This window comes from Oikopleura dioica, chromosome 1 (genome assembly GCF_907165135.1).
Source record: "Oikopleura dioica chromosome 1, OKI2018_I68_1.0, whole genome shotgun sequence".
NCBI lineage: Eukaryota > Metazoa > Chordata > Appendicularia > Copelata > Oikopleuridae > Oikopleura > Oikopleura dioica.
Genome location: NC_137291.1, coordinates 14,339,139 through 14,361,021, shown reverse-complemented (window position 1 = coordinate 14,361,021; position 21,883 = coordinate 14,339,139). Strand labels below are relative to the sequence as shown.

The 21,883-nt window shown below is 41.2% G+C and overlaps 4 protein-coding genes and 1 long non-coding RNA gene across 5 annotated transcripts; 2 read left to right on the top strand and 3 right to left on the bottom strand.

The window, feature by feature from the left end:
- Positions 1-282: 282 nt before the first annotated feature.
- On the top strand, positions 283-1,978 carry LOC145702333 (alkylglycerol monooxygenase-like). The gene is made up of 6 exons (XM_081779557.1): positions 283-414; positions 456-568; positions 615-816; positions 861-1,001; positions 1,060-1,496; positions 1,581-1,978. The coding sequence occupies exons 1-6, from the start codon at positions 327-329 to the stop codon at positions 1,926-1,928; spliced, it is 1,329 nt and encodes a 442-aa protein (XP_081635683.1). The 5' UTR covers positions 283-326; the 3' UTR covers positions 1,929-1,978.
- On the bottom strand, positions 1,958-7,008 carry LOC145702325 (crescerin-like protein che-12). Its single transcript, XM_081779547.1, has 17 exons — positions 6,756-7,008; positions 6,528-6,615; positions 6,043-6,141; positions 5,757-5,905; positions 5,512-5,716; positions 5,245-5,470; positions 4,787-4,877; positions 4,452-4,745; positions 3,772-4,413; positions 3,621-3,726; positions 3,325-3,570; positions 3,052-3,284; positions 2,907-3,005; positions 2,719-2,863; positions 2,533-2,677; positions 2,416-2,489; positions 1,958-2,370 (listed from the first exon to the last, which is right to left on the bottom strand). The coding sequence occupies exons 2-17, from the start codon at positions 6,583-6,585 to the stop codon at positions 2,279-2,281; spliced, it is 2,904 nt and encodes a 967-aa protein (XP_081635673.1). The 5' UTR covers positions 6,586-6,615; positions 6,756-7,008; the 3' UTR covers positions 1,958-2,278.
- Positions 7,009-7,728: 720 nt separating this feature from the next.
- LOC145712321 (uncharacterized) lies at positions 7,729-9,474 on the bottom strand. Its single transcript, XM_081790006.1, has 4 exons — positions 9,468-9,474; positions 9,313-9,429; positions 8,479-8,670; positions 7,729-8,018 (listed from the first exon to the last, which is right to left on the bottom strand). The coding sequence occupies exons 1-4, from the start codon at positions 9,472-9,474 to the stop codon at positions 7,729-7,731; spliced, it is 606 nt and encodes a 201-aa protein (XP_081646132.1).
- Positions 9,475-12,265: 2,791 nt separating this feature from the next.
- LOC145712320 (uncharacterized) lies at positions 12,266-15,271 on the bottom strand. Its single transcript, XM_081790005.1, has 5 exons — positions 15,125-15,271; positions 13,641-13,749; positions 13,149-13,587; positions 12,662-13,060; positions 12,266-12,440 (listed from the first exon to the last, which is right to left on the bottom strand). The coding sequence occupies exons 2-5, from the start codon at positions 13,708-13,710 to the stop codon at positions 12,266-12,268; spliced, it is 1,083 nt and encodes a 360-aa protein (XP_081646131.1). The 5' UTR covers positions 13,711-13,749; positions 15,125-15,271.
- A 2,816-nt stretch (positions 15,272-18,087) lies between these two features.
- LOC145695510 (uncharacterized) lies at positions 18,088-21,612 on the top strand. Its single transcript, XR_014133743.1, has 3 exons — positions 18,088-18,305; positions 21,087-21,250; positions 21,458-21,612. It is a non-coding gene; the product is annotated as an uncharacterized LOC145695510 (long non-coding RNA).
- The last annotated feature ends 271 nt before the right edge of the window (positions 21,613-21,883 follow it).

Genomic DNA, 21,883 nt, shown 5'->3' with positions numbered 1-21,883 from the left:
TCCTCCCGTGACATTCTCGGCGCGAGAGGAAATTCGACGAAAATTCGTTGTTTGGAATAATTTTTGATTAGATTACGGCGATGGATAACCAGGAAGCGACGGAATTTCCTAATAAACCGCGTTGCTTCGGCTTTATCACTGTTTTTCATGAAAAATAAATAATTGAAAATGAAGGTAAAAATACATATAAGGGGAGTCTGAGTCAGAAAAAAGATTGCATGTTGACCGAATTCGCAAGATCCTTTGCAAACATTGACAAAGTTTACAAGCGTTATTATGAACTCTCGTCTCGTTCTTGAATTTTCACCGTTTTAATTATTTTTTCAATGGCGAATTCGACGCTAGAGAACAGTCTCTGGGACCAAGCAGTCGGTTTACGAGCGATTTTCTATCTTTTACCGCCGTCAGAACATGGTTAGGATCCTAAGACGAGTTTTGTTGATGAGAATTTAAAGAGGATGATGTCGAAAAAGTCCCTGATTATATTGGCAAAGCAATACCCTGGTTTTATGCGATGATTTTGCTCGATTGGGTTGTGGGCTGGTGGAGAAATAAGCTTAGTTTTGAGGTCAGAAAAGAGACGATTATTTAGTTACATTTGTATAAATTTCTAGTCTCGAGATGCGATCGGGTCGTTGACAGCAGGATCCATGTCTCAAATGACCAAATTACTTGGCGAAGGAGGACTTGAAATGGCGATTTATACAGCGCTCTACAACTATGGACATTTTCTGGACTTGGAAAATCGCTCCTGGACATTTTGGTTGATCGGCTTCTTTGGCTACGATTTTGGATACTATCTCACCCATCGATTCGGTAAAATATTCATCGTTTTTCTTTTCATCATTTGAATTCTTCAGGTCACGAGATCAACTTTCTTTGGGCAGCGCACCAAGTCCACCATTCCTCGGAGTACTACAACATGGCCACGGCGCTAAGACAAAGTGCGCTGCACAAGTATACTTCCTTTATCGTCTACCTTCCTTTAGACCTGTTTTTTCCTTGAATCAATAATCACTTAGAAAATCCTTGAAAAACCGGAGAAAGCAACAATTGGACTCCCTCCACCAGTTTTTCTAGCCCATCGAGGGTGCAACCTTCTTTATCAATTCTGGATCCACACTGAGCAAATCAAACACTTTCCCTGGATCATTGAGATTATTTTCAACACACCAAGCCATCACCGAGTCCATCACGGCCGCAACCCGTACTGCATCGATAAAAACTACGCCGCAGTTCTGATTATTTGGGATCGAATGCTCGGAACATTCGCGGCCGAGCGGGAAGAAGAACCGGTTGTTTATGGACTCGTCTCGCCGATTGAAACGTATGATCCGATAAAGATTCAGTGCAAATACTACAACGAGCTGTTTTGGTACTGTCTGTCGGGGAAGAATTCGTTCAGTCAGAAGATGCAGAAACTTTGGTACGGGCCTGGATGGAATATTGAAGAACAGAAGTATTATCCGATCCCGGAGGTGGCTAAAGACTCAAAGGTTGGGGAAAAATAAGCTTTCTGATTGGCTCAACAAAGCAATACTCGTCTTTGATTGGCGCTTCGTTTTAAACCGTTTTTCTAGCCATGGAACAGTCAAATCGACACGCCGATGCTCCTGTATGTCATCGCTCAATACAGTATCACCAACATCCTCTTCGTCACGGCGCTAGAATACGTCAGCTACTGCAACGCCGCTTACATTACTCTCTCCTTCTGGATCTACGGAAACCTCATGAATCCCAAAGAAGACAGAATGAGTCACATTTTCTTTGAATTTTGCCGCCTCGTGCTTGGGCTGGTCTACTTCAGCACTAGAATCAACGAAACACTTTTCGCAGCCATGTTTCGATGGAACCTGGTTTCTTGCTTTCTTCTGACTTTGTACTGTGTTCTTTGCCCTGGTCCAGAGTTCAAGAAAAAGCTCGAATAAAAGAAAAAAAAACGCGCTTTGGAAAAATATATATCGTTTATTAAATTTTGAACTGCATAAAAATGAAAATGTGAATTTTACAAAAATACTCGTGAGCAGACTGTTTGTATAAATATTTATAAAAAAGCAAAAAAAAAATTAGGTAGAACTATAAAAATAAACTTCGCTGACTCTGGAATTTGTAGAAAAAAGGAGGGAGAAAAATATAATTTAATAATTATTTTTACAAATTTTCGTATCTACAATTAAAAACAATATCAACAAAAAGTCCGGTAGAAAGCACCAGTTGAACCGTAGGAATCGGCCGAAACGAGAAAAAGGGATGAAAAAGAAGAGAAAAAGGGTTGAAGTCAGCGGTAGTCGAGCATTCCGCGCAGATCCGATTCTAGTTTTTCTTTTCTCGCTAGGTCGAATAGAGGATCGCCTATTGCATCGTACAGAACTGAATAATCAAATGCCAGCTTTCAAAATGACTCTAACTCGTTACCTTCTGCTAGTAATTTTGCTTGTTGTCGACAGCGATGATCTCGGATTACTTCCCACAGCGCAAATGGACCCCATCTACAATTATTCATCAGCTCTAGAATCGACGAAAAGGACTTACTTTTGTACAGTACTCATTTTACTAGATCCGAGTTTTTCCAATATTTCGGTGAACTTTGACGTTAGTTTTGGTCTTCCTGTGGCTGCGTTTTTGATTCGCTGGGCAAGAGGCTGCACTAAAGCAGCTGGATCTGCATTGTTGCACACTAAAACTCGTTTCAGAAGAGGAACGAAGCCTGTAGCTTACTGTCATCTAACAGCTTCGACGCAGCTTTGTTATGACCGCCAGCTCCAGCAGTGACTCGCTCCGCGACTGCGAGGAAAAGGTTTCGATAGGACACGTGATCTTCGCTGACGTAGTGGATTAGATCTGGTGCTATGTTCAGCGCTTCCTGAAGCGTTTGATAAATTCTAGTGAAATCAAGGGAAAAGTACCTGATAGCTATTTGGAGCGGCAGATTTGAGCATTTTGCAAACTAAGTCGGTCACGTGCTTCAGCTCATTTCCTAAGCTTCCACCAGCGCGAATTATATTCTGAAAAAAGTTATTTTAGCTGCCTAATTTAACATGGTAAACTAACCCTGACAGTATTGAGCGCTCGAACTTTCGTCTCGTGCGTTGTCCCACTGATTGCCGCCTTCAGATCGTCCTTGAGCGTATCATCGACTCTTGCTGGTCCAGATCTACTCGTAATTCGAAGAGGACTGCTATTCTGACGATCAGGGGGCAAACGAGTGTTCGACCGGCCGGAGAGTGTTCTCCGAGCTGATTGAGGCTTTTCGCCTATTCCTTTTGTTCGTACTTTGTGAGATTCTGAAAAGGGTTGAAATGACTGTCAAGGGCTGATGTTTACCTTCTAGTAATTTTGCAGTATTATTATTATTCAAATATTTGCCAGCAAGTCGCTCAAAATCTTCATGAACTTGCAAGAGCGCTACCATCCTCTTTCCCCAGTAGCGCACTTGGTCGGATTGATCGATCACTGCCGACATCATCATCGGATAGACTCGTTCCGTCGTGTCACGTGTCTCTGATAAGGCTCGACCCGGGCTCATTTTTTGGATGGTTTCGTAAGTGTATCTTGCCACCAGTGTTCGCACTGGAAAGAAAATTATTACTCATTTTTAGATGAAAAAAGCCATTTTCTACCTGCTGTATTTTTCGATTTTTGATGTTGAGCAAGTGCAGCGAGCATTTTTCCACCAAGACCATCAACAACCATCGCTTGAACTCCTTCCTCGAGACACCTTTCGATCTAAGAAACAAATATTATTTTTGAAGTCAACAAACAGTCACTCACCTTTTCCCTCAAAAAAGCATTCTCCTTGCCTGCCTCCGTCAACAGCGTTTTCATTGCTGATTCGAGTTGCGGCGCCACTGCTTTTTTCAAAACTCGGAAAAGATCTCGCATCGTTTCAGTCGCCAAGCCGGACACTTTTGACCGTAAATTACCGACATTTTTGATGACGAGTTGAGTCGTCTCGGAGACTTTCGGAAGGAGAATTTCTTGGTTGAAATGGACGAGAGATCTGATGATGGACAGAGCTTCGACGTGCTTGTTCCACTCGATTCCCGGGTCGCTCATGTAGGCCAGGGCCTTGTCGAATTCTTTGCCGGGCCTGCTCAAGGGGGTCACTTCGCCACCGGTGGAGCCGGTTCCAGAGCCAGAAGAGTTAATCCTTGGAGATTTTCCGAAAGAACCGGAACCGTTGAAGTCGGTTGAGCTGTTAAAATCAGGTCGATGATGAGGGATGGCATTCCGATGCTGAAGAACTGGTTCAGATTTCTTGCCAGTGATTCTTGGTGGCCGAGGAAGAGTGTTGCGAGAATCGAGGGAGAGATCTGACGGATTTTCGTCTGAATACGGCATCGGCAATCCGTAAGGGCGTTGGTGCAAGGAAGATTCGGAAACTGTTTCTCCTGGCTTTATCGGCCGGTTGTCCTGAATAATAAGAATCGAGATGGTAAAGATATCCTTACCAGCTCTTTTTGGAATTTGTCTGCATAGCCAACTCCCGCTATAGAACCGCCAAAGGAAGAGTTCAATTTCGCCTTCGATGTTTTCTTGGCGGGTTTGTATCTATTGCTGCCCGGATCTTTGTTTTCCGAAAAAAGTGATCTTGTGACGGAAGAGTTGTCCAGAGAGGTATTTGAGAGGGCTCTACCAACAGCTTCCAGCGGGCTAGAATCGCCGTTGGGGATTGGGGAGCGCTGAGCACCGCTTGGTGGCGTTCTTGGAAGATTATTCGACGGGGCGAAGCCGGCCAAAGAGCTCTAGAAAGAGGGTTTTGGGGGGAAGGGGGTTGGAAATTTACCTCTTGGGTGTTGGTTCTGGACAGTTTTTCTTGCTCTTCTATCCTGTTTCTCTTTCTTCTGTCCCTGGCTGAGCGGCGGATGTGAGAAATGCTACAGAAAAGCATAAGTTAAAATAAAAGAAAGTAGTTAATTAACAAAGGCCGAGGATAATTGATAAGTGAGTGAATTGCGGCGACATAGAAAGCAGAAAAAGTGCTAACCTTTCTCTACGGGCCAAATCATTGTCTGTGCCTGAATCAAGCTGAGCGAATGGTGAGCAGGACGAGATTAAAAACGGATGAGCAAAATTTTGAATTTGCTGTGCGGCTTTTTGGATTAAAAAAAGATGAGTTGAAAAGCTCGTGGAAAAGCGGGACAGAACATAATTCGGAAGTCGAATTATGAACTTGTGAATTGTGAGAGATTAAAATTTCTAGTGCGCGTTTTTTCTGTTTGACATGGAATTTAGTAGCTTTACCGCGCATCCATAAATGCAGCGCCATTTTCCTGATTTTCTGGAGTTCTCGGCAGCGAACTGCTTTGAGTTGAGGGAGACATTGGGGAGCGAGAATGGTGCGAGTTCGTGTTTTCTTTCCCACGGCTGGTGTAATCGGGGGAGGAGTCGCCCCCGCTGTAGTCCGATTTTGTGTGCGTTGGCGGGACGGAGGACGGCTTCGGACGAGAGAATGGACGCTCTGGGCTCACTGAAGAGGGGTTAGGGGGGGCTTATGGGGTTCGGGGATACCTGAACCAGGACTGTTCCCATCATAAGTTAACGAGCTGAAAAGATCATGCGCAGAGAAATTGTTCGGATCCGCCATCGGGCCGAGCTGGGCTTCTATTTCCGGCGACAACATCGAATTTTTCGTAACGACATTTACTCCCTTTTGCGACAAAGGAGTCAATTTTCGTGGAGAGTTTTCGCTCTCTCTAGGATCTAGCATTGTTGGCTAGAAAATTGTTTGGAGGAGTTGTGGTTGATGTCTTTACCTTGGCAGCATAAGATGAAGATAAATTAATGGTGTTTGAGTTGTATTCTCTGTATTGCTCGTTGCTTCGCGAAGGCTTGGCGCTTCTGGGCATGGAGGGTTTCCTCGTGGGTTTTAGCGTGTTTGAATCGACCTCGTTTGAAGATGGCCCTGCGGAAAGAAGAATTCAGTGATTAGTTTGCCCAACAGTTTGGCTACAAAAAGCTACGGGTTTTCTTGTTTGTTCGCTGTTTAAAACTAATGAGCAAATAATTACTGTGGTTGTAAATTGACGGAAGGTTACATACGTTTGTGCGGTAGATTATTCTTGAAGAACGACGCCGGCATAGAGGAAGAAAGTGAGCTATCATTTTGCATGGAGCTAGAACTACTCGCCGCCGAGAGTGCTGAATTTCCAGGTGAGTTCTTGATTATTTGTGACAAGGGGCACACGCCTGGGGCAAATAAAAATATGCACACATGCAAAAATGTCAATTGTTGGGTGCGAGAAAATTTTATTTTTACCGAGGATGTGTTTTTGCGGATTTTCTTTCCAACAAAGAAGCATTTTTTATTTGACTCCCAATTTTATTTGGTGAATACGATTTGTCTCTTTCTGTCAGTGGTGGCTGGAACTCTGCGCTACTGAATGTTGACCGTGGCAAAAACAAATCGCAAACTTTTTAACGCTTCTTTCAATATTCAATATTGACAATTCCGAATTGCGCCAATTTTGATAGTAGTGCGTGCCCCTGATTGAGATTTTTCTCGATTTCGTGATGTCAATTTTTACCTTGAAATTTTTGATAATTATTATTCTCTTTTTCTTTTCGTTCTTCTTCGCTCGTCATCCAGCCATTTTTCGGCCGAGTGTTTGGATCCTGAGAAACGGGCTCGAGTGTATTTGACCGGCGGAGAGGGAAATAGTTTGTGTGAACGGCAACTATTTACCTCCCTGCTGCAAAATTTTCTGCATTTTGACACTCAAGATTCTCTTCCTTGATTTTTTCTCGAGCCCGACCTGGTAAAAATCTTGTGGAAAATGCGACCTGGCTCGCCCAGCAGATCCTTTTCTCGGCCCAGTTAGGTTCAGATCTGTCGATTCCCGCACGTTTCTCGGCCTCTCTCCATAAACTAACAGCCCGAAAGAGTCGACTTCTGGCGGGTTTTTCCTCGCTATTCTTGCATAAATCTCGCCGGAAATGCTCTGCCCGTGGTTTCTTATATCATAAGAAGTGAGGACCTTCCGCAGCGGTTCCAGCTCCGATTCATGGAGGACTTGGAAGAGTTTTTGTATTGAGGAATTTGTAAATAAAGCAATGTTGGTTTTAGATTTGCTTGACAAGTTGTGTTGCAAGTTTGACGTAGATTCAGACGTTCTATCGTGTCACGCAGTCATCAAGTCATCTAGATTTTACATTTTCATACCGGAAGGACCCTTCAATCTTTGCTACTCGCCTGGGGTCAAATCAAACATTGCCCAATAAGAAAATCAAGATTCTCTCACCCTTAGGCCCTTTAGGCTTCCCCTCGGGCCAAGGTAAACTTCAAAACTCTTTCCTGAAGCAATAGCAGCACACAACTCTACCCCCGCATGTCGGACCTTGGGACTGTTGCTCAGCAAAAGCGGCATGATTCCCTGGCAGACTTGAACGGCGATACTATCGAGTGGATAAGTCAGGAGAAGCATGGTCAGCGCGTTTCCAACTTCTGCTTTTTGTTTGGACGTCGTGCCGGGTACTTTCATCTTGCGTATCAGAATATCGACCAGATCCGTCGTCCCAGCTGAGCGGGAAGCGGCTCATGTCAGGGATAACATACAGTTAGATTCAGATTCTTAGAACTAAAGCGCTCAAGGGCGATTCTGACATGCCCCGGGGGCAGTGGTCGCTTTAAAAATACATTAAACTCCGACCAAAGCAATAAAATTTCAGATCACGCCCTCAAGGCCAGTTCAAACACGCCCTAAGGCAATGAAATTTAAAGATCTTTATTTAACCCCCTCCTGTAAGCGCTGTATAATGAAGTATCTTCAACTCTCGATTTTTCTCCTCCAAAACTCCGACAACAACATCGACAAAATCTGGAATCAGTTCGCCAATGTTCTCCGCGAGTAAAAACAGTAGCTCGCCGCCAGAGCGTTTGCATTCGTAGTGGACATGAGAGCAGAGCACTTTCGCGAATTTCAGGATGAGTTTTGGCGGAATTTCGCGATTTCGCGCGAGTTTGAGGATTTGCTTCGTCGCTTTAAGGTTCATTTCTGTGTGCACGCCTAGTTCGAACACTAGAAAATAGGTTAAAAATGTAATTGACGAAATAGGCGTTTTAGGACCAGGGTCACCTGATGGGTTAAAAATAAAGGTGGCATTTCAGCGAAATTTAACCCATTAGCGCACTGTGGCCAATCTTGATATCAGGCATTTTTGATTTTGGTTAATTTTTGAGGGAGCAAATTTTGGGCCTTTGTACGTTGATGGGTTAAATTTTTCTTTCCTTTAGTGGGTTAAATATTCCGCGAAGCAAAGTTATTTACAAAAGCCGATAAAGCGGAGTTTGAGTCACCAAAATTGTTTCAATATTTAGCGAGAATTCAGCGTCTACCGTACCTTATTATTACAACGAACAAAAATCGCTCATTTTTTGTTGAACAACGGAAATACCAATCATTATTGAAATCATTATTAAATCATTATTGATCGAGTTTCTCAATGACCGAAATGGAAATTGAGAAGCTAGAATCGTACCTTGTAACTGTTGGAATAAATGATCATATGGTGACGGTTCTGGGCTGCTGGTGGCGGAAGATTGTCGTGAAGGCTCTTTTGGTGGAGGTGGAGTATTTTGGACGGAACGGCGATGCGAAGGTGGCGATTTTGGAGGAGGCGGGCGAAGTTCACTTTCAGCTTTTCGAAGCTGTCTGTCGAATTCCCCTTTTCCTAAAAAAATACGGGTGAGTCATTTTATTATGAAAGCACTCCCCTGAGGGCATGTTGCTTCAGCCCCGGAAAATAAATTTAGACTATTAACCTTTCAAAAATATTTTCCTGAAAAAATTCTTCATCAAAAAATCTCTGACTTTCCTAAAACTCCTAGATTTTGACCTCTCTCGCCCAAGGGCAAGTTCAAAATGCCCAAAAAGAAAAATTAACCTCTCCATATCTTCTGACAAAATTTCCGCATTCAAAAAGCCGCGGCAATTATTTTTAAACTAAATGTATCTCACCATTGACGTGCAAAAAGGTTTCCATTCTTTCTATTTTGATATTCTCTCTCTCTCTACGTTTTTGGCCTTTCTTGTTCTTACTGTGTGTGCCTATCTAATGCCTCGTCCAACACTTAACAAAGGTGGAGACGAGAGAAATTGAATTGGGCTTCTTTTGGGCACGCAGCGTTTCCAGAACAAGTTTTGATAGTCGAAAGTGCGCCGATTGTCAAAAGCAAAGAAGAAAGAGAGAGCCCTTGTCGGCCTTTCTCACTTTCACTAGAATTAAAATTCGAGAGAACTAAAACCCCCAAAAAGCACCGTCCCAAAACGCATCACAATCAGCTCTAGAAAAAGACGATTCTTCAAGGCTTACCAATGTATTTTTCGATTTCTGAAAGAGTTTTGTTCGCCACGCGCTCGGTTAAGGTTGAAGAGTTGGACAAAATGCACTCAGGTAATTGTTCGCGAATTGATTTTGAAAATAGAAATTCTATTTAACCTGCTCGAGTCATAAAGCCAAAGTTTTGCCATACATAGGAAGAAAGCGAAAAACGGGTTGGAAAAGGAAGAAATCTGATTTTAACCCTCTGCTGCGCGTTGGCAAAATAATGGTCTTGGTCGATAATTTGCGTTTTTGAAATCAAGGAAGAGTACCTACGAATTCCTAGACACTAATTCTCTGGTCAAATGCTCCCTCGCGCGATAAGTGTGTTTATTTTCTTCCTACAAAAATACAATTTCAAATTTGCGAACAACTATCCTTTATAACAAATTCAAAATCTGGTCTGGTCGGCTTCAAATGTTTCAAGAGCAAGGTCGGAAGATGGATTGCCGCGGTGGTGGCGATCTCCCGCTGCGTCGATAAAATTCCATGTTTGGCGATTGAATCCCACACTGGAAATAATGGCGAGTTTATTTTAAATTAGCGGGGGATAATTGTGAACTGACCTTTGGAGCGCTTCTCTTCCGGAAGCTTGAATAGGATATTGAACAGCTCGCTTGTCGCTTCTTTTTGGACACCTTTAAGCTCGGCTCATTATTTCTTTTCAAGAATTGTTTTGGAAAAATTGATGATTTATTCGCCAAAAAAAGGTCTCAGAAAACGAAAGTCATGAATTAGGGTTAGGTACTTTATTAAATTTTTCGAATGTAAATAACAACCAGTAAGATTCGTTAATTTCAAATTTTGGCCAATCAGATTGTTCAAAAAAAAACATGATTTTCCCGATAATTTTTGATGAAATCTTAGATTGGCAATTATTTCCGCTGCTGTCTACTCGCCCTTGAAAAAAAGAGAGAGCTCAGTATTGAGTTGGTTATTAGATTCTACGGGCGCAACAATGGCCGCCCAGCTAGTTGACAACAAAAATCCTCGTCAAAAGAGCTGAAGTGCAAACATCAAAAATCTCTTTCTAAGCTCCTAGTTGTGGGATAATTAAAGCCGTTCCTGGCGTCGTCGAATTGGCAAAAGACAGGACCAAGGAGGAGATGTCTTCTTGGGAAGTCGAGTTGAAGCTGGACTCGAAACTTCCTTGTAAAAGTGTCATTTTCGTGAGTTTTCAGTGTGAACAGCTTTTTGCTTTTTTCACTTTTCACACGGCGCGATTATCGATTCCAACAAATTTCAACATTCTAGAGCACATATTTTGAAATAAAAAATACAGTCTTCGAAATATTGAATGTTTGAGGAGAAAAAACGATTCAGAAGTGGATGATGGTCGTAATGATTGGCATTATGACAGGGTCTATTAGTTTAGGAAACCAAAATTGAGTCTACAATATTTGTCTCTCACTCGCTTTAGGGCAGAACTATGGCGATTTTAGGCTAAATTTTGGACGCAGAAAGTAATTTGGAGGTAGATTTTTCACAGACTTGAAATTTGATTTTGAAATTCGTGATTTTTTCAAGAATTCAATTTGAATTGAGGCTAAAGTTTAAACTTAAAAGTTCTCTCAATGAAAAAAAAAAAACTGTTCCGTTACCCTTAGATACCGTCTCAATTTCCTTCTATTAAAAAATCTCTCTGGCCTCTATTTTCTTCCCTTCTTTTTCTTTCTTCTTTGCTATCTCTAGAAAAATCCGCCAAAAAAGCCTCCTCTCCGTCTTTTGCTCTCTTTTTTCGGAGTTCTAGAGCTATTTTTTCTCTCTCTTTCAATCGTTTTTCTTCTATTTCTTTCTGTCTCTCTTTTTGTGTTCTAGTGCTCGAGTTTTCGAGCAACAAAGGAACGCGCCAAAAATATGTTTTAAAAAGTTCTAGTTTTGTTTTTTTTTCTGAAGGAGGCCTTCTGGAAAGCGCGGCGCGACTGTGTCTTTCCAGTCGGAGTGTGCAATTCTACTTCTTGTCTCGGCCAATCGCGGAAGCGCCCAATCATCGCGGCGGAACAGCACGCGCACCCCCCGGGCACCGCCGCTTTGTCCGACGGAGATTACCGCCTTTGAAAACTGTTATGATAATATTAACGGAAATGAATAAGAAGTAAAAAAAAAATAAACATCACATTAATTTGACGGCGTCTTTTAATAAAAATCCCGATGTTTTCCTCTGTGGGCATAATCCCCTTTTTCAAGTCAAAGACGGGAACCACTTCCTGGGCTTATCAGTCTTCTCACAATCAATGATTGTCAATAATGGACAAGGACATCCGTTTTTGCAATATTTTTCTGTAGGGCAGATGAATTGGATGTTTGGGTCAACTAGAAGCCGCGGATTCTCAAGGCGAGATTGAATGTGTCTTCGTTGATTTCAAAATGAGCGTGTTAGAGCAAAAAATGGCGGTGCACTCTTAGGTCGTAGAACTTTTTCGTTCTAGATCCGCGAAGATTCACTTTGTACTCTTGGATACACCGATCAAACTGATCATTTAATGTACACGCGGCTCAATATGTACGAAATCCTGAATCCATCCTTTCTGTCAAGAAGTGCGAATTACTAGCATAAGTGGAACTATACTACTACTGCCAATGTTTCGATTTTTAACCTTGAAATTTCAGATGGCTACATGTGTTAACGACCCAAAGGCTGCAAAGGCTTTTCCGAAGTGCACAACAACGACCGAGACAACGACAACAACAGTGACACTTATGCCGCCATACATTCCAAGCGTTGAATGTGACTGATTTATTGTGAGAATGCCGAAATTTGAAACTCAGAAAACGACAGTATATCAACAGGCTCACATTTTTTTTTCTTTTCTTGTTTTTGCTTCCTTTATTTGTGAATCATTGGAATACACTTCTTTCAAGTTTTTATATGATTATTGACAACTGAGTATGAATTTTATTACTGAAACGAGATATGCAAAAAAGGTGAAGGAAGAAATAAAATCTAATTATCATGATTGAGTGGGGATGGAGTGACATGATCAAGCGAAACGAACCACCACTGATTTTGCTGTCGACTTGCACTGCCTGCTCCTGCTTTGCATGGCATTTCCGCTTTGGAAATTGTTGCTTCTCGCCGGGTCGGTGGAATTGCTGCTGTGAGAATCGGAGCTGTGGGGCTGAAAACGACGGTTCAATTTTTAATTTTCAATTTTTTGATTTATTTAAAAGTTTTGATGTTTGGCAGGTACAGTCATAACTTGGTGCATTGGAGTAGCTCGAGATCGGGTTGAGAATTTCTTTTTGAAATCAAGGAAGAGAGAAAGTGCCTCCGCAATTATGAATTTCGTGCCACATCGTGAAAAAAAAACAGAGAGTTTCTCAACCCTTTTCCTTATACCTGTTGAAGGCAACTTCCGGCTTGAGGTCATCCGGGGTCAGATTCTTGTTCGCATTGGTCGTACTAGTGGCAGGGAGCGGTAGTGGCGGGACGGTTTTCTTGCTGGTGGTCCCTTGGGGCGCCCCTGTGCCGTTGGGCACACCACTTCTGGCCGGATCGATCCCGTCAATATTTTCGTCCGCCGGGTGATGCACCAGCGCACGCGACTTTACAAGCAGCGGTATCGAGTCCGGGCACTCCGACAGACGCCCAACGATGTGATCACGTGAGCCGGCTCGCGAGTTGGATCCGCCCACGGTCGGACAGTCGCCGGCCAGATTGCCGCCTGTGCCCGGCCGCGAACTTCGCCGGTTCGTTGGAGTAGGCAACGTCTGTGCTTGACGTTTTAGCAATCGCTCGCTAAAGATTTATTAAAGCATTTGGTTCGGAATAGAACATCGTTGAATCAAGGGTAAAATTGTTCCTTGTCGATGATAGATTGACTTACCAAGGTTGATATTCACGATAAGAATATTGAGCGTCTGGTAGACTCTGTAGACTTGGTGCCCTCTGGCGCCTGTTAGTGGACGTAATTTGTTCATTTTGAGTATCGAAGGTGTTCACGGTGGGATTCTGCTGTGCGTTGGAAGAAGAGGAAATCTGATTGGTGAGTGGAAGAGGAGAAGCGTAGGCGGGGACTTCGCTCTGCTGCGCCACCTGAGTCGACAACATCGTTGCTTCGGGCGCGGGCTGCGTCATGATGCCCCTGATTGGCGAGTCCAGCGGCGACGTCATTGACTGCTGATGCCGAACACATTTGGTCCCGGAAGTCGAGGGAAATTTTCTCGTCGAAGCGCAGCAAAAGATTTTAATGCAAATCGCCACCACGACGACAAGCATGATGACCAGCACCAGTCCCACCAATAAAATAAGATATGCATTGTCAACTGAAATTTGAAATTTCGCGGTTTGAAATCAAGGAAGAGTACGTTTTTCCTACCTTTGTTCAAAGTCTGAAGAAGATCATTTAACCATGAGTTGCTAGCATCATCATCATTGGCCTCAGCCATTGTTTTTCTTTACATAACTCTATCTTTTTTCTTTATGGCCTGAAAAAGCAGATTAAACTTCGAAAAAAAGACGGACGAAAGAAAAACAACAAGAAGAGAGAAAGTATATCGATTTCTCATTAGCAGCCCTGGGCGTGTGTTAATCACTGTCTTGGGTTGTAAATATCATCCAGTAAATATGCACGGCAATAATGCGGTAGTGAATCGGATAAAATGAAAGAGAGCTGCGTAAATCTTAATTAAAATCTCGGGGTCTACCCTTCTCTTGATTTCTCGAAAACTGGACTACAGACAAAATTTTGTATTCGATTAAATATCGATACTTTGACTACTTTGATACTGTCCTCCGCTCATTTATTAATAATAAAAGTTCGAAGTATGTTCAGCCAATCGAGCTGGCACTTGGACCGTTTCTAACCAGTCGAGCAAGGTTAGTCGGTAAATAAATAGTAGACCGGCATAGGTGGAAGAAAGGGTCGAGAGGAATTTGAGCGAGCGTGGCTCCGCGCCAAATGCGCGTCAATTAGATCTTTATTGGCTAAACGTGATTACTATTCGATGGGACGAGAAATTGAGTGCTCGAGTCTGTCCTTTATTGAACTATTCTCGTCTTTTCAGAACTTGGCAAAGAAGCAAAGAAAGATGCTCCTCTTGAATTTTTGACTAGAAAGGATTGCATAAAATATGAGCCGACAAATTGATACTTGATTTGTTTAATTCTTGAGTAGATCCAACTCATCCAGCTCATTTTAATCAAGTAGATCAACTTTGATAAAGAAGGTATAATCGTTCAGCCAATTCCTTAGTACTTTATTCGTTGTATTTATTGTATTTATTTTTAGTCAGTGATGAAATTAAACGAAAATAGATTAATTTTTTTATTAGAAAACGACTAAAGTAATCCGTTTTGGTCCCTATTTCTGAACCTGTATGCATTCCTTTTTGCCCTGTAAAATGATGTTTGCAAGCATATTTGCGCGAAATGCATTTAGAGCAAAAGAGAAAGAGAGAGTTGAATATTTCACGCGCATTGTCAATAGCAGAAAATCGATATTCACCCTGTGTCTTTTTTTTTCTTTTTTCCCAACGTAAAAAAAACTTGACTGCTGTCTAAAATTTAATCCAAAGTCTCTGCTTCTCAAAGTGGCCAAATTCAATATTACGGTATTTTCCAGCCTGCGTTTCTTTCTGTAGTCAAAATAATCCTATTTCGCGCGCGGTTATTTTGTTTGATCCGAGCTTCTATATAAATAACTTCTCGATTTAGATCATCTTTTTAGAGATCCAAGAAGTCTGATAACCTTACCGCATAAATTCCCCTATACAAATTACGCGAAATAAAGACACATGTTTAACATCGCGCTACACCCTTAAATTTTCGAAATCGTAAATACCGGCATATTTTTACACTTACACTTTTGTACATCTCTTTCTTTGTCTGTTCAGGTCTTCTTCTCTTTCCTCTTGTTTAAAGTTAATTTGGACAGAAAAAGCAGGTTGTTGTTGTGGTTCTCCGCGTTTTCTTGCAATAAATAGAAGGAGAAAAGGGGCTCAACGCGTGGTGACGGGCACACTGATGTGCCGCTCAGTCACTCGCCCAGGGGCAAGTCAGCCAGCCAGCCGCCGACGACGACTCGCGGCGCCATCAGCCGACTCCACAAGAAAAAAAACAAACCAATGGGTAATGAAAATCAAGCACTTTTTTCTTATCATCATCCCAAACAAAAGCCAACATCTCGATTATCCATATCGGTTCTAATCCAACCCTTATCATAACCTAAACCCTTACCGACCGTTTGTTGAAAGTCCTAGTGAAGACTTTTTTGCGACTGAAATGACAAAAGACAGGCAGTTCAAGTAGCCGCAAGCAAAAAAAGTATGATCCAGTTTGAGAAAAATTTTGGACAATTTTGAGCCGAAAAATAATGAGCCGAAATTATTAAAATATAGATTTCCGATTTGGTTCGCGTCTGATAGTAATTTGTAGGCAAATTCTGTTCGCTGCATAATTTAGCGTGTAAAAGCCGCGCGAAAGAGGAGAGCGTTCATCTGACCGTCATCCGAATACCAAATTTAATGAAGCCTATCCTTTGATATGCGATTGTTTGTGACGCCCTTACCCAATCGATCCGCAAAAAATTGATTAAGGGGACCCCCTGCAGAGCTTCAGGAAAGCAAATAAATTTATCAAACCTTTGTGAAATTTAGAAAGAGGGAAATTGGCAGTTTTTATAAAGAAAATTAAAATTTTTATTTAAAAAATTTAACAAATTTATTTTTTTTCTTTCAAAATATAATTACATAAAAATTTTAAGGGGGAAGTGTCAGGAACCCACAAAAAATTTCGACAAATTTTGCGTGGAAATTTTCGACCAATCAGAAGCCTGGAATCGGCTAACCGGCCAATCAGCAGTCGAATAACCGCCCACGCAAAAATTGTCGAAATTTTTTGTCGTTCTCCATTTTTTATGGATTCTTATGCAAAAGTTTGACTGCCGTAGTGTTTACGTCAGTTGAGTGTAACCATACAGTATGGTCCATACTGTATCATATAATATTTTGTTTGTTGAACATAAGATTGAAGCAAAGAAAATGATTAATAATTCATCTTAGGCCAGAAAGTTGAGTTAGACTCATGATTAACTTACCGCGCTTTCGTAAATTTTTAAAAGACAGGTAGTTGTTCGTCCCTTCCTCTGAGGAAAACGAGGAGGGTACTGTAGAATGGAACGTGTTTATTGGGCTTAGCGAATTTTAGCTGCTTTTGGTCGAAGGAGCGCGTAAATCGTACTTAGACGTGTTTAGGGCAGCGAGGACGGGGCGGGAGCCACAACATGTCCAACTCCGTGTTCCGAAACTGATTTCCGCTGAACATGTGCGCCACGCGGCTTTTTCTAAAATTGCTGCATTAGCGCTTATAGGTAAATGATTCCAGTTATAATCCTCTTTTTTTTTTCGAATAAAAAAAAATTCTGGAAAATTTAGGAAGTGCCACGAGTCCGAAAAATGCGAAAATTTTGACAAAAATTTTTGTCAAATTTTAGACCAACTAAATTGTCGCATTTTTCCAGTAGACCAATCAGATCTAAATTTTGAATTCTTTGAAACCGTGCCCTTATTCCCGGTCGAGTCAGAAACCATCAATCAAATATTTTGAAGCTTTGCTGAAAAATACAAATTACCATAAATTGAGCCTCAATTTCGAGTGGCGTATTCGTTCACAAAGTGTATCCATACAGTATTTTAGGCAGCGATGCAGCAAATGTGCTCTAAAAATTGGCAAATTTTAAATTGCACCTGGTCCCGCCTTGAAGAGGACTTGCGCGTACGAGGTAATTGAATTTGTTTAGACTGTCACTACTATTACCAATTTTATACAGAAAGAACCTTTTACATAAGGCCAATTTCCTTGTCTTTCTAAAGAGGCAATCAGAGGTTTCATTCAGCGGAAAGATTTTCGTGCATTTTCGAATTCAAAAACTCGGATTGTTTCGTCACCAAACCTGCCCGAAAAGGAAGTTCCGGAAGCTTGAACTGCTTTGGGAAGTAGTTGCTATTGACATGTAAATAAGAAAAATGTTGCAAAAATATTTTGAAAACAAGGAGTCCTGATTTCAATCGTTTTCTTCTTTCTTCAATAAGTAATTTTTAAAATATCTTTTTTTCGGATCATGTTTTCAAAATTACCAAACAATCGAAATTTACTTTTATTGTAAATTGAAAATTATTGAGGGGTACTTAGTATTCACTCTTTTATTTCAGCTGTACTGGGTTCTACTGGTTTTAGCTAGGTTGATGAAAAATGCTTTATGCTGCGGTTTTTTGCTGAAAATGTTGCAAATTTCCGCCGGGAATAGACAGGAAATGCCTGCTAGAACCTCTCATTCTGTTTTTTTCTTGATCACGTTACGAATTTAAGGTGCGCGTGACCTTTCTTTTGAGCCGGATTCTGGATCTACCGGTGGAGAAATCGGGTTGAGAAGGATGCTATAATTTTCCAGTGCTCGAAATTGAATGCGATTGTGGTCAGCTGTTGGGGATTTAGCGAATTTACAGTGATTTACTTGAATTTTGCCTGTTATGAAATCAACAAAGACTAGAAACAAATCTACAGTGTGTAAAACAAACGAGTCTACAAGCCAGAATCTACATAAACTCAATCTCCCTACCCCCTAACATGAAAGAAGTTACATATGTTTTCCATATTCTTTGATTCTAGCGCCGCGGCCAATGAGCTTGCAGCGCGACACATTCCGCGCTGAATGCGCGCGCGAACGCTCTCTGGCTCGCTCGGGTCATCCCAGATGGCGCTCGCACGACGGAGCGCGGCGGCAATGGGAGATTTCTCGAAAATCGTCGAGAAATAACGATCGAGAAAGAAATAAAGATCTTGCCATTTTTTTTTATCTTTTTGATTAGTCAGCGATAAAGAGAACCTAATATCGCTCAATCAGAAAAATCACTGTATAAATCACACTAAAAATAGAGATCATGAAGATATTACAGACAGTATGTCTGATACTACAGACGGTAGCAGCGATGAAAAGTTGCTACGCGCCAGGACAAGGGGTTGATATTTCCAAAAGAGTCAAAGCGTAAGTAAACCCTTAAGATTTTTGATGAAGTTAATTTATGCTAATTGCTGGCTGAGTTAGTTTTAATTGTCAAAATAATTAATGCATGTTTCCATCTTTGTCAAATTCTGTTTACGAACAGGTGTTTCATTCAGATTGATCCTAGAACCAAGGCCCTAGAAGGTTCTTGATTTCTTAGATCGCCTTAAGGACCTCCCTCTCTAAATGCACAAACTTAGATAAAAAATACTTTTTCTGGTACCAAATCTTGATGAAAACCATTTAACCTTAGCCCGCCAAGGTACACCACAACTCGTGAATCGTTCATGTTTTTGCTCACTGCGCTGAACATTGAAAATTTTTTCGAAAACTGAGGATATGCTGAGACGGCTTGATCGATTATCTATCGATGTTGGGATTTTGGACCAGTTTCTGATAGATCTTAGAGTCGGGAAACCCTTATTTTTGCAAAAAGTTCATGCACCATATATGGTGTCGAGCTACAATTGTTGGTGCACCATATATGGTGTTTTTGGCGGGTACCCCAGCTTTTTCCAAGCGATTTTATCGAAAATTTACCCTAGTCAGCTTCTCTGATCCTCAATTTAAAAATTCCAGTGAGTGGGTTTTTGAATGAATGAACTCTAAAATCATCATGAGAACACCTCAATACATCAAAAAAATTATTTTCGAACAAAAACTTTTAATAAAATCATGATAAACCAAATATGGTGTCGACCTACAATGGAGGATACACCATATATGGTGTTCTTGGCGGGTACCCCAGAAAATCCACTTTTGGCGGGCTAAGGTTAACCATTTTAAGGCAAAAAAAAAGTGCGTTAATTTGATGAGGGGTTAAATATTTAACCGGTCGGAGGTACTCACTCCAGTTATTGAATATCTCTTGACATTTCCAGTCTAAAACTACTTCCGCTTGGTAAATCAAATTCACCATGGAAGGAATTCCGAATTCGAAAATTGAAAAATGAAAGCGCCGTTTTTTTTTATTTGTCTATTTCTAGTTGTGCCCAGTTCGGTGGACTTCTTGCTTATCGTTTTCGTAATATTTAAAGCAAGGGGGATGTTTCTTTTTCCAGCAAAACAGCAAAATAGAAGCGGGTTTGGTAAACGAATCAAGCGGATCCCGAAAGGAAGATCAGCTCGAGATTTTATGACGCTCTTGTTTTTGTCTCGAGACAAGATCAAGAATACGCTTAGAAGCCGCCCCCTTGGCTCATCCCTTTTTCGTAATCGAAAACAAGGAGCTCATAATTCAACTTGAATACGCTAAACTAAAAACAAGCACGAAAAAGAACCGAATCAAGTGTACCCTTTTCAAGCTTTTTGTAAAGTTCTGAAAAAGAACGCACTTGTTTTTCATCCAGCTCATCACTTTATCACCTGTTTTTCGCAATACTGATAAGAGCCTTTTCTTCATTCATCGCTGAAAAATTTGGTCTCCCGCCGAGTGTGTCACTGATAACGTAGCAAAGATGTTGTCTAAGCTGTCATTCACCAAAAATTAAGACAGATCTGAGATCTGCATTAGCCCCTAGTATCAAGTTTCTGCGTCCCCTGCCGAGCTGGAGAAGCGTGAGAACTTTTTTTCTTATCAGTTTTGCTCGAAAAAGAGGGCTCGCTATAAAACGTGAGGCAGAAGGGCCGCTAAAGGGAAACAAAGACAGAAGAAATAATTTAGACTATCGCAACTTATTTTGGCTCCTTTTGAAGTTGCACTAGAATTACATAGAGTTTTGTTTTGTTAACAAAACCGACAAAATGCGGCGTCCCGCGTCACTCTTGCCAGCAAATCCGCTTACGCTTGTTTCCACACCATTCTCCTTTTTCGTTCAAATCATTCAATTAAAATCGCCGTTTATTTCTAAATTATCACTCAAAATTCAGAAAAAGTTAATTAGTTAGCAAGACAATCTTTTTCTCTTCTCTCTTTTCCGTGGTTGTTATTGCAACAGATTTAATCCCCGCCCTTACGATTTATTTGAGCATTAGAAAAAAAGCGCCAATGTTGCTACTTGAAATCAAAATTCCATCATTTTGAAATTAGTTAATTTATAACCCTGGAATGGGTTACCTTACATACCACGGGGCTAAAAAACACTTGGGTTAATAGTGGCGGGAATTTTTTCAAAGGAATGTGTTTCAAGTAAGAAGCTATTTTTTTTCAGGGGAATAGAATGACTGTATGTACTCGGTTAACTGATAAGCAAGGGGTCTATTTATACTGATAAAGTCAAACAGTACTGACTCATACTAAGACAAAGGAAACTTTGGCAAGTTAGAATTCCTCTTTTTTAACTCGGTTTAATTCTTGTTGTAACAGTAAGAAGCCAGTAAATCCGCAAACGCTAGTTTGGTTCGATAAATTGTCGGCAGCGTGGATTTCCGGCTGACGCAAGGAATCAAGAGCTTTCTAAAAATCCTCGAAATGATACCTTCGTTGTAGTTGTTGTTGGGCACACGTACTGCCTTCTCAACGAATGCAAAAGAGAAAGGCTTGCATTTGGCCACTAGCTCCTCTTTCGGTCTCCACTTTAGAAAGAAATAGTGTTGTGCGTGTACTAACAAAGAACCTTTTGACAAGCCAGAAGGTCGGCCTCACGTGTTCGTTTAGAGAATACCGTAAACATTCAACTGCAGTTCATGAGCACTAGAATTATTGAAAAAAATTATTTTCCAGACCCTGACTCAGGTTTTCTACACAGGTTGCCGAGTCAGGAAGAAACTGAGACTTTCGAGTCAATAGTTTCGACTTTTCAAAAATCATTTTTTTTTCTTCAGTTCAACTATGGTCGTCAACGGAATTGTCTCATACGTCGGAAATCCTGACGAAAATGGAATCTACAACGCCACCATTTTGGTCCGAAAAACCTGGTCGAAGAAAAACGACGATATCAAAGACAATGTCGTGCTGCGATTAGGCCCCTTTGGAACTGATAAGAAATGTCCCTCAGTAAAGGAAAGGCTCTCCAAAATTCTAAAATTCAATTTTCACGAACTTTTTTGAATTTTATTGCGAAAAATTGAATTTAAATTTCATTCAAGGCAAAAAAATTCAGATGAACATTTATGTCAAAATATTTTCATCCAGAACGGGCGCGAAAAACGTGGATAAGACATAAAGCCTGTTAAAATACGAGGCGAAATTCTAGAGCCGTAAAAACAGCACCGCATGAGTTACATCTTTTTCATTCGAAACTCGGGGAGAGGAAAGGAAAGTACAAGTACTACAGGACTCAGCTCTTTCCAGCGTACGCTAGCGAGCAGAATTTGAAGAAGACGGCGGCGATTTTGGGAGAAAAGGATCCAAATGGTAAGAATTTTGAAATCGCGATTTTGACATTCCTTGTTATGTCTGTTCGCTAAAACGTGAATTTAGCTGTTGCCAAAGTCGAAATGCTTCCGCAAAAGGTCCGGCCTTGAAAACACACATCCACGTTTGGTGCATTTTTGTTACTGCTTATTAGCATTCCTTTTTACCCGACCCTTAGCAGCTTTGTTCAGTGAAAAACAAAAGTGAAGAATGCTCTCTCCTTTAAAATGAGTCTCCTTATAAAGACTTATGTTTAAGGGGGCAC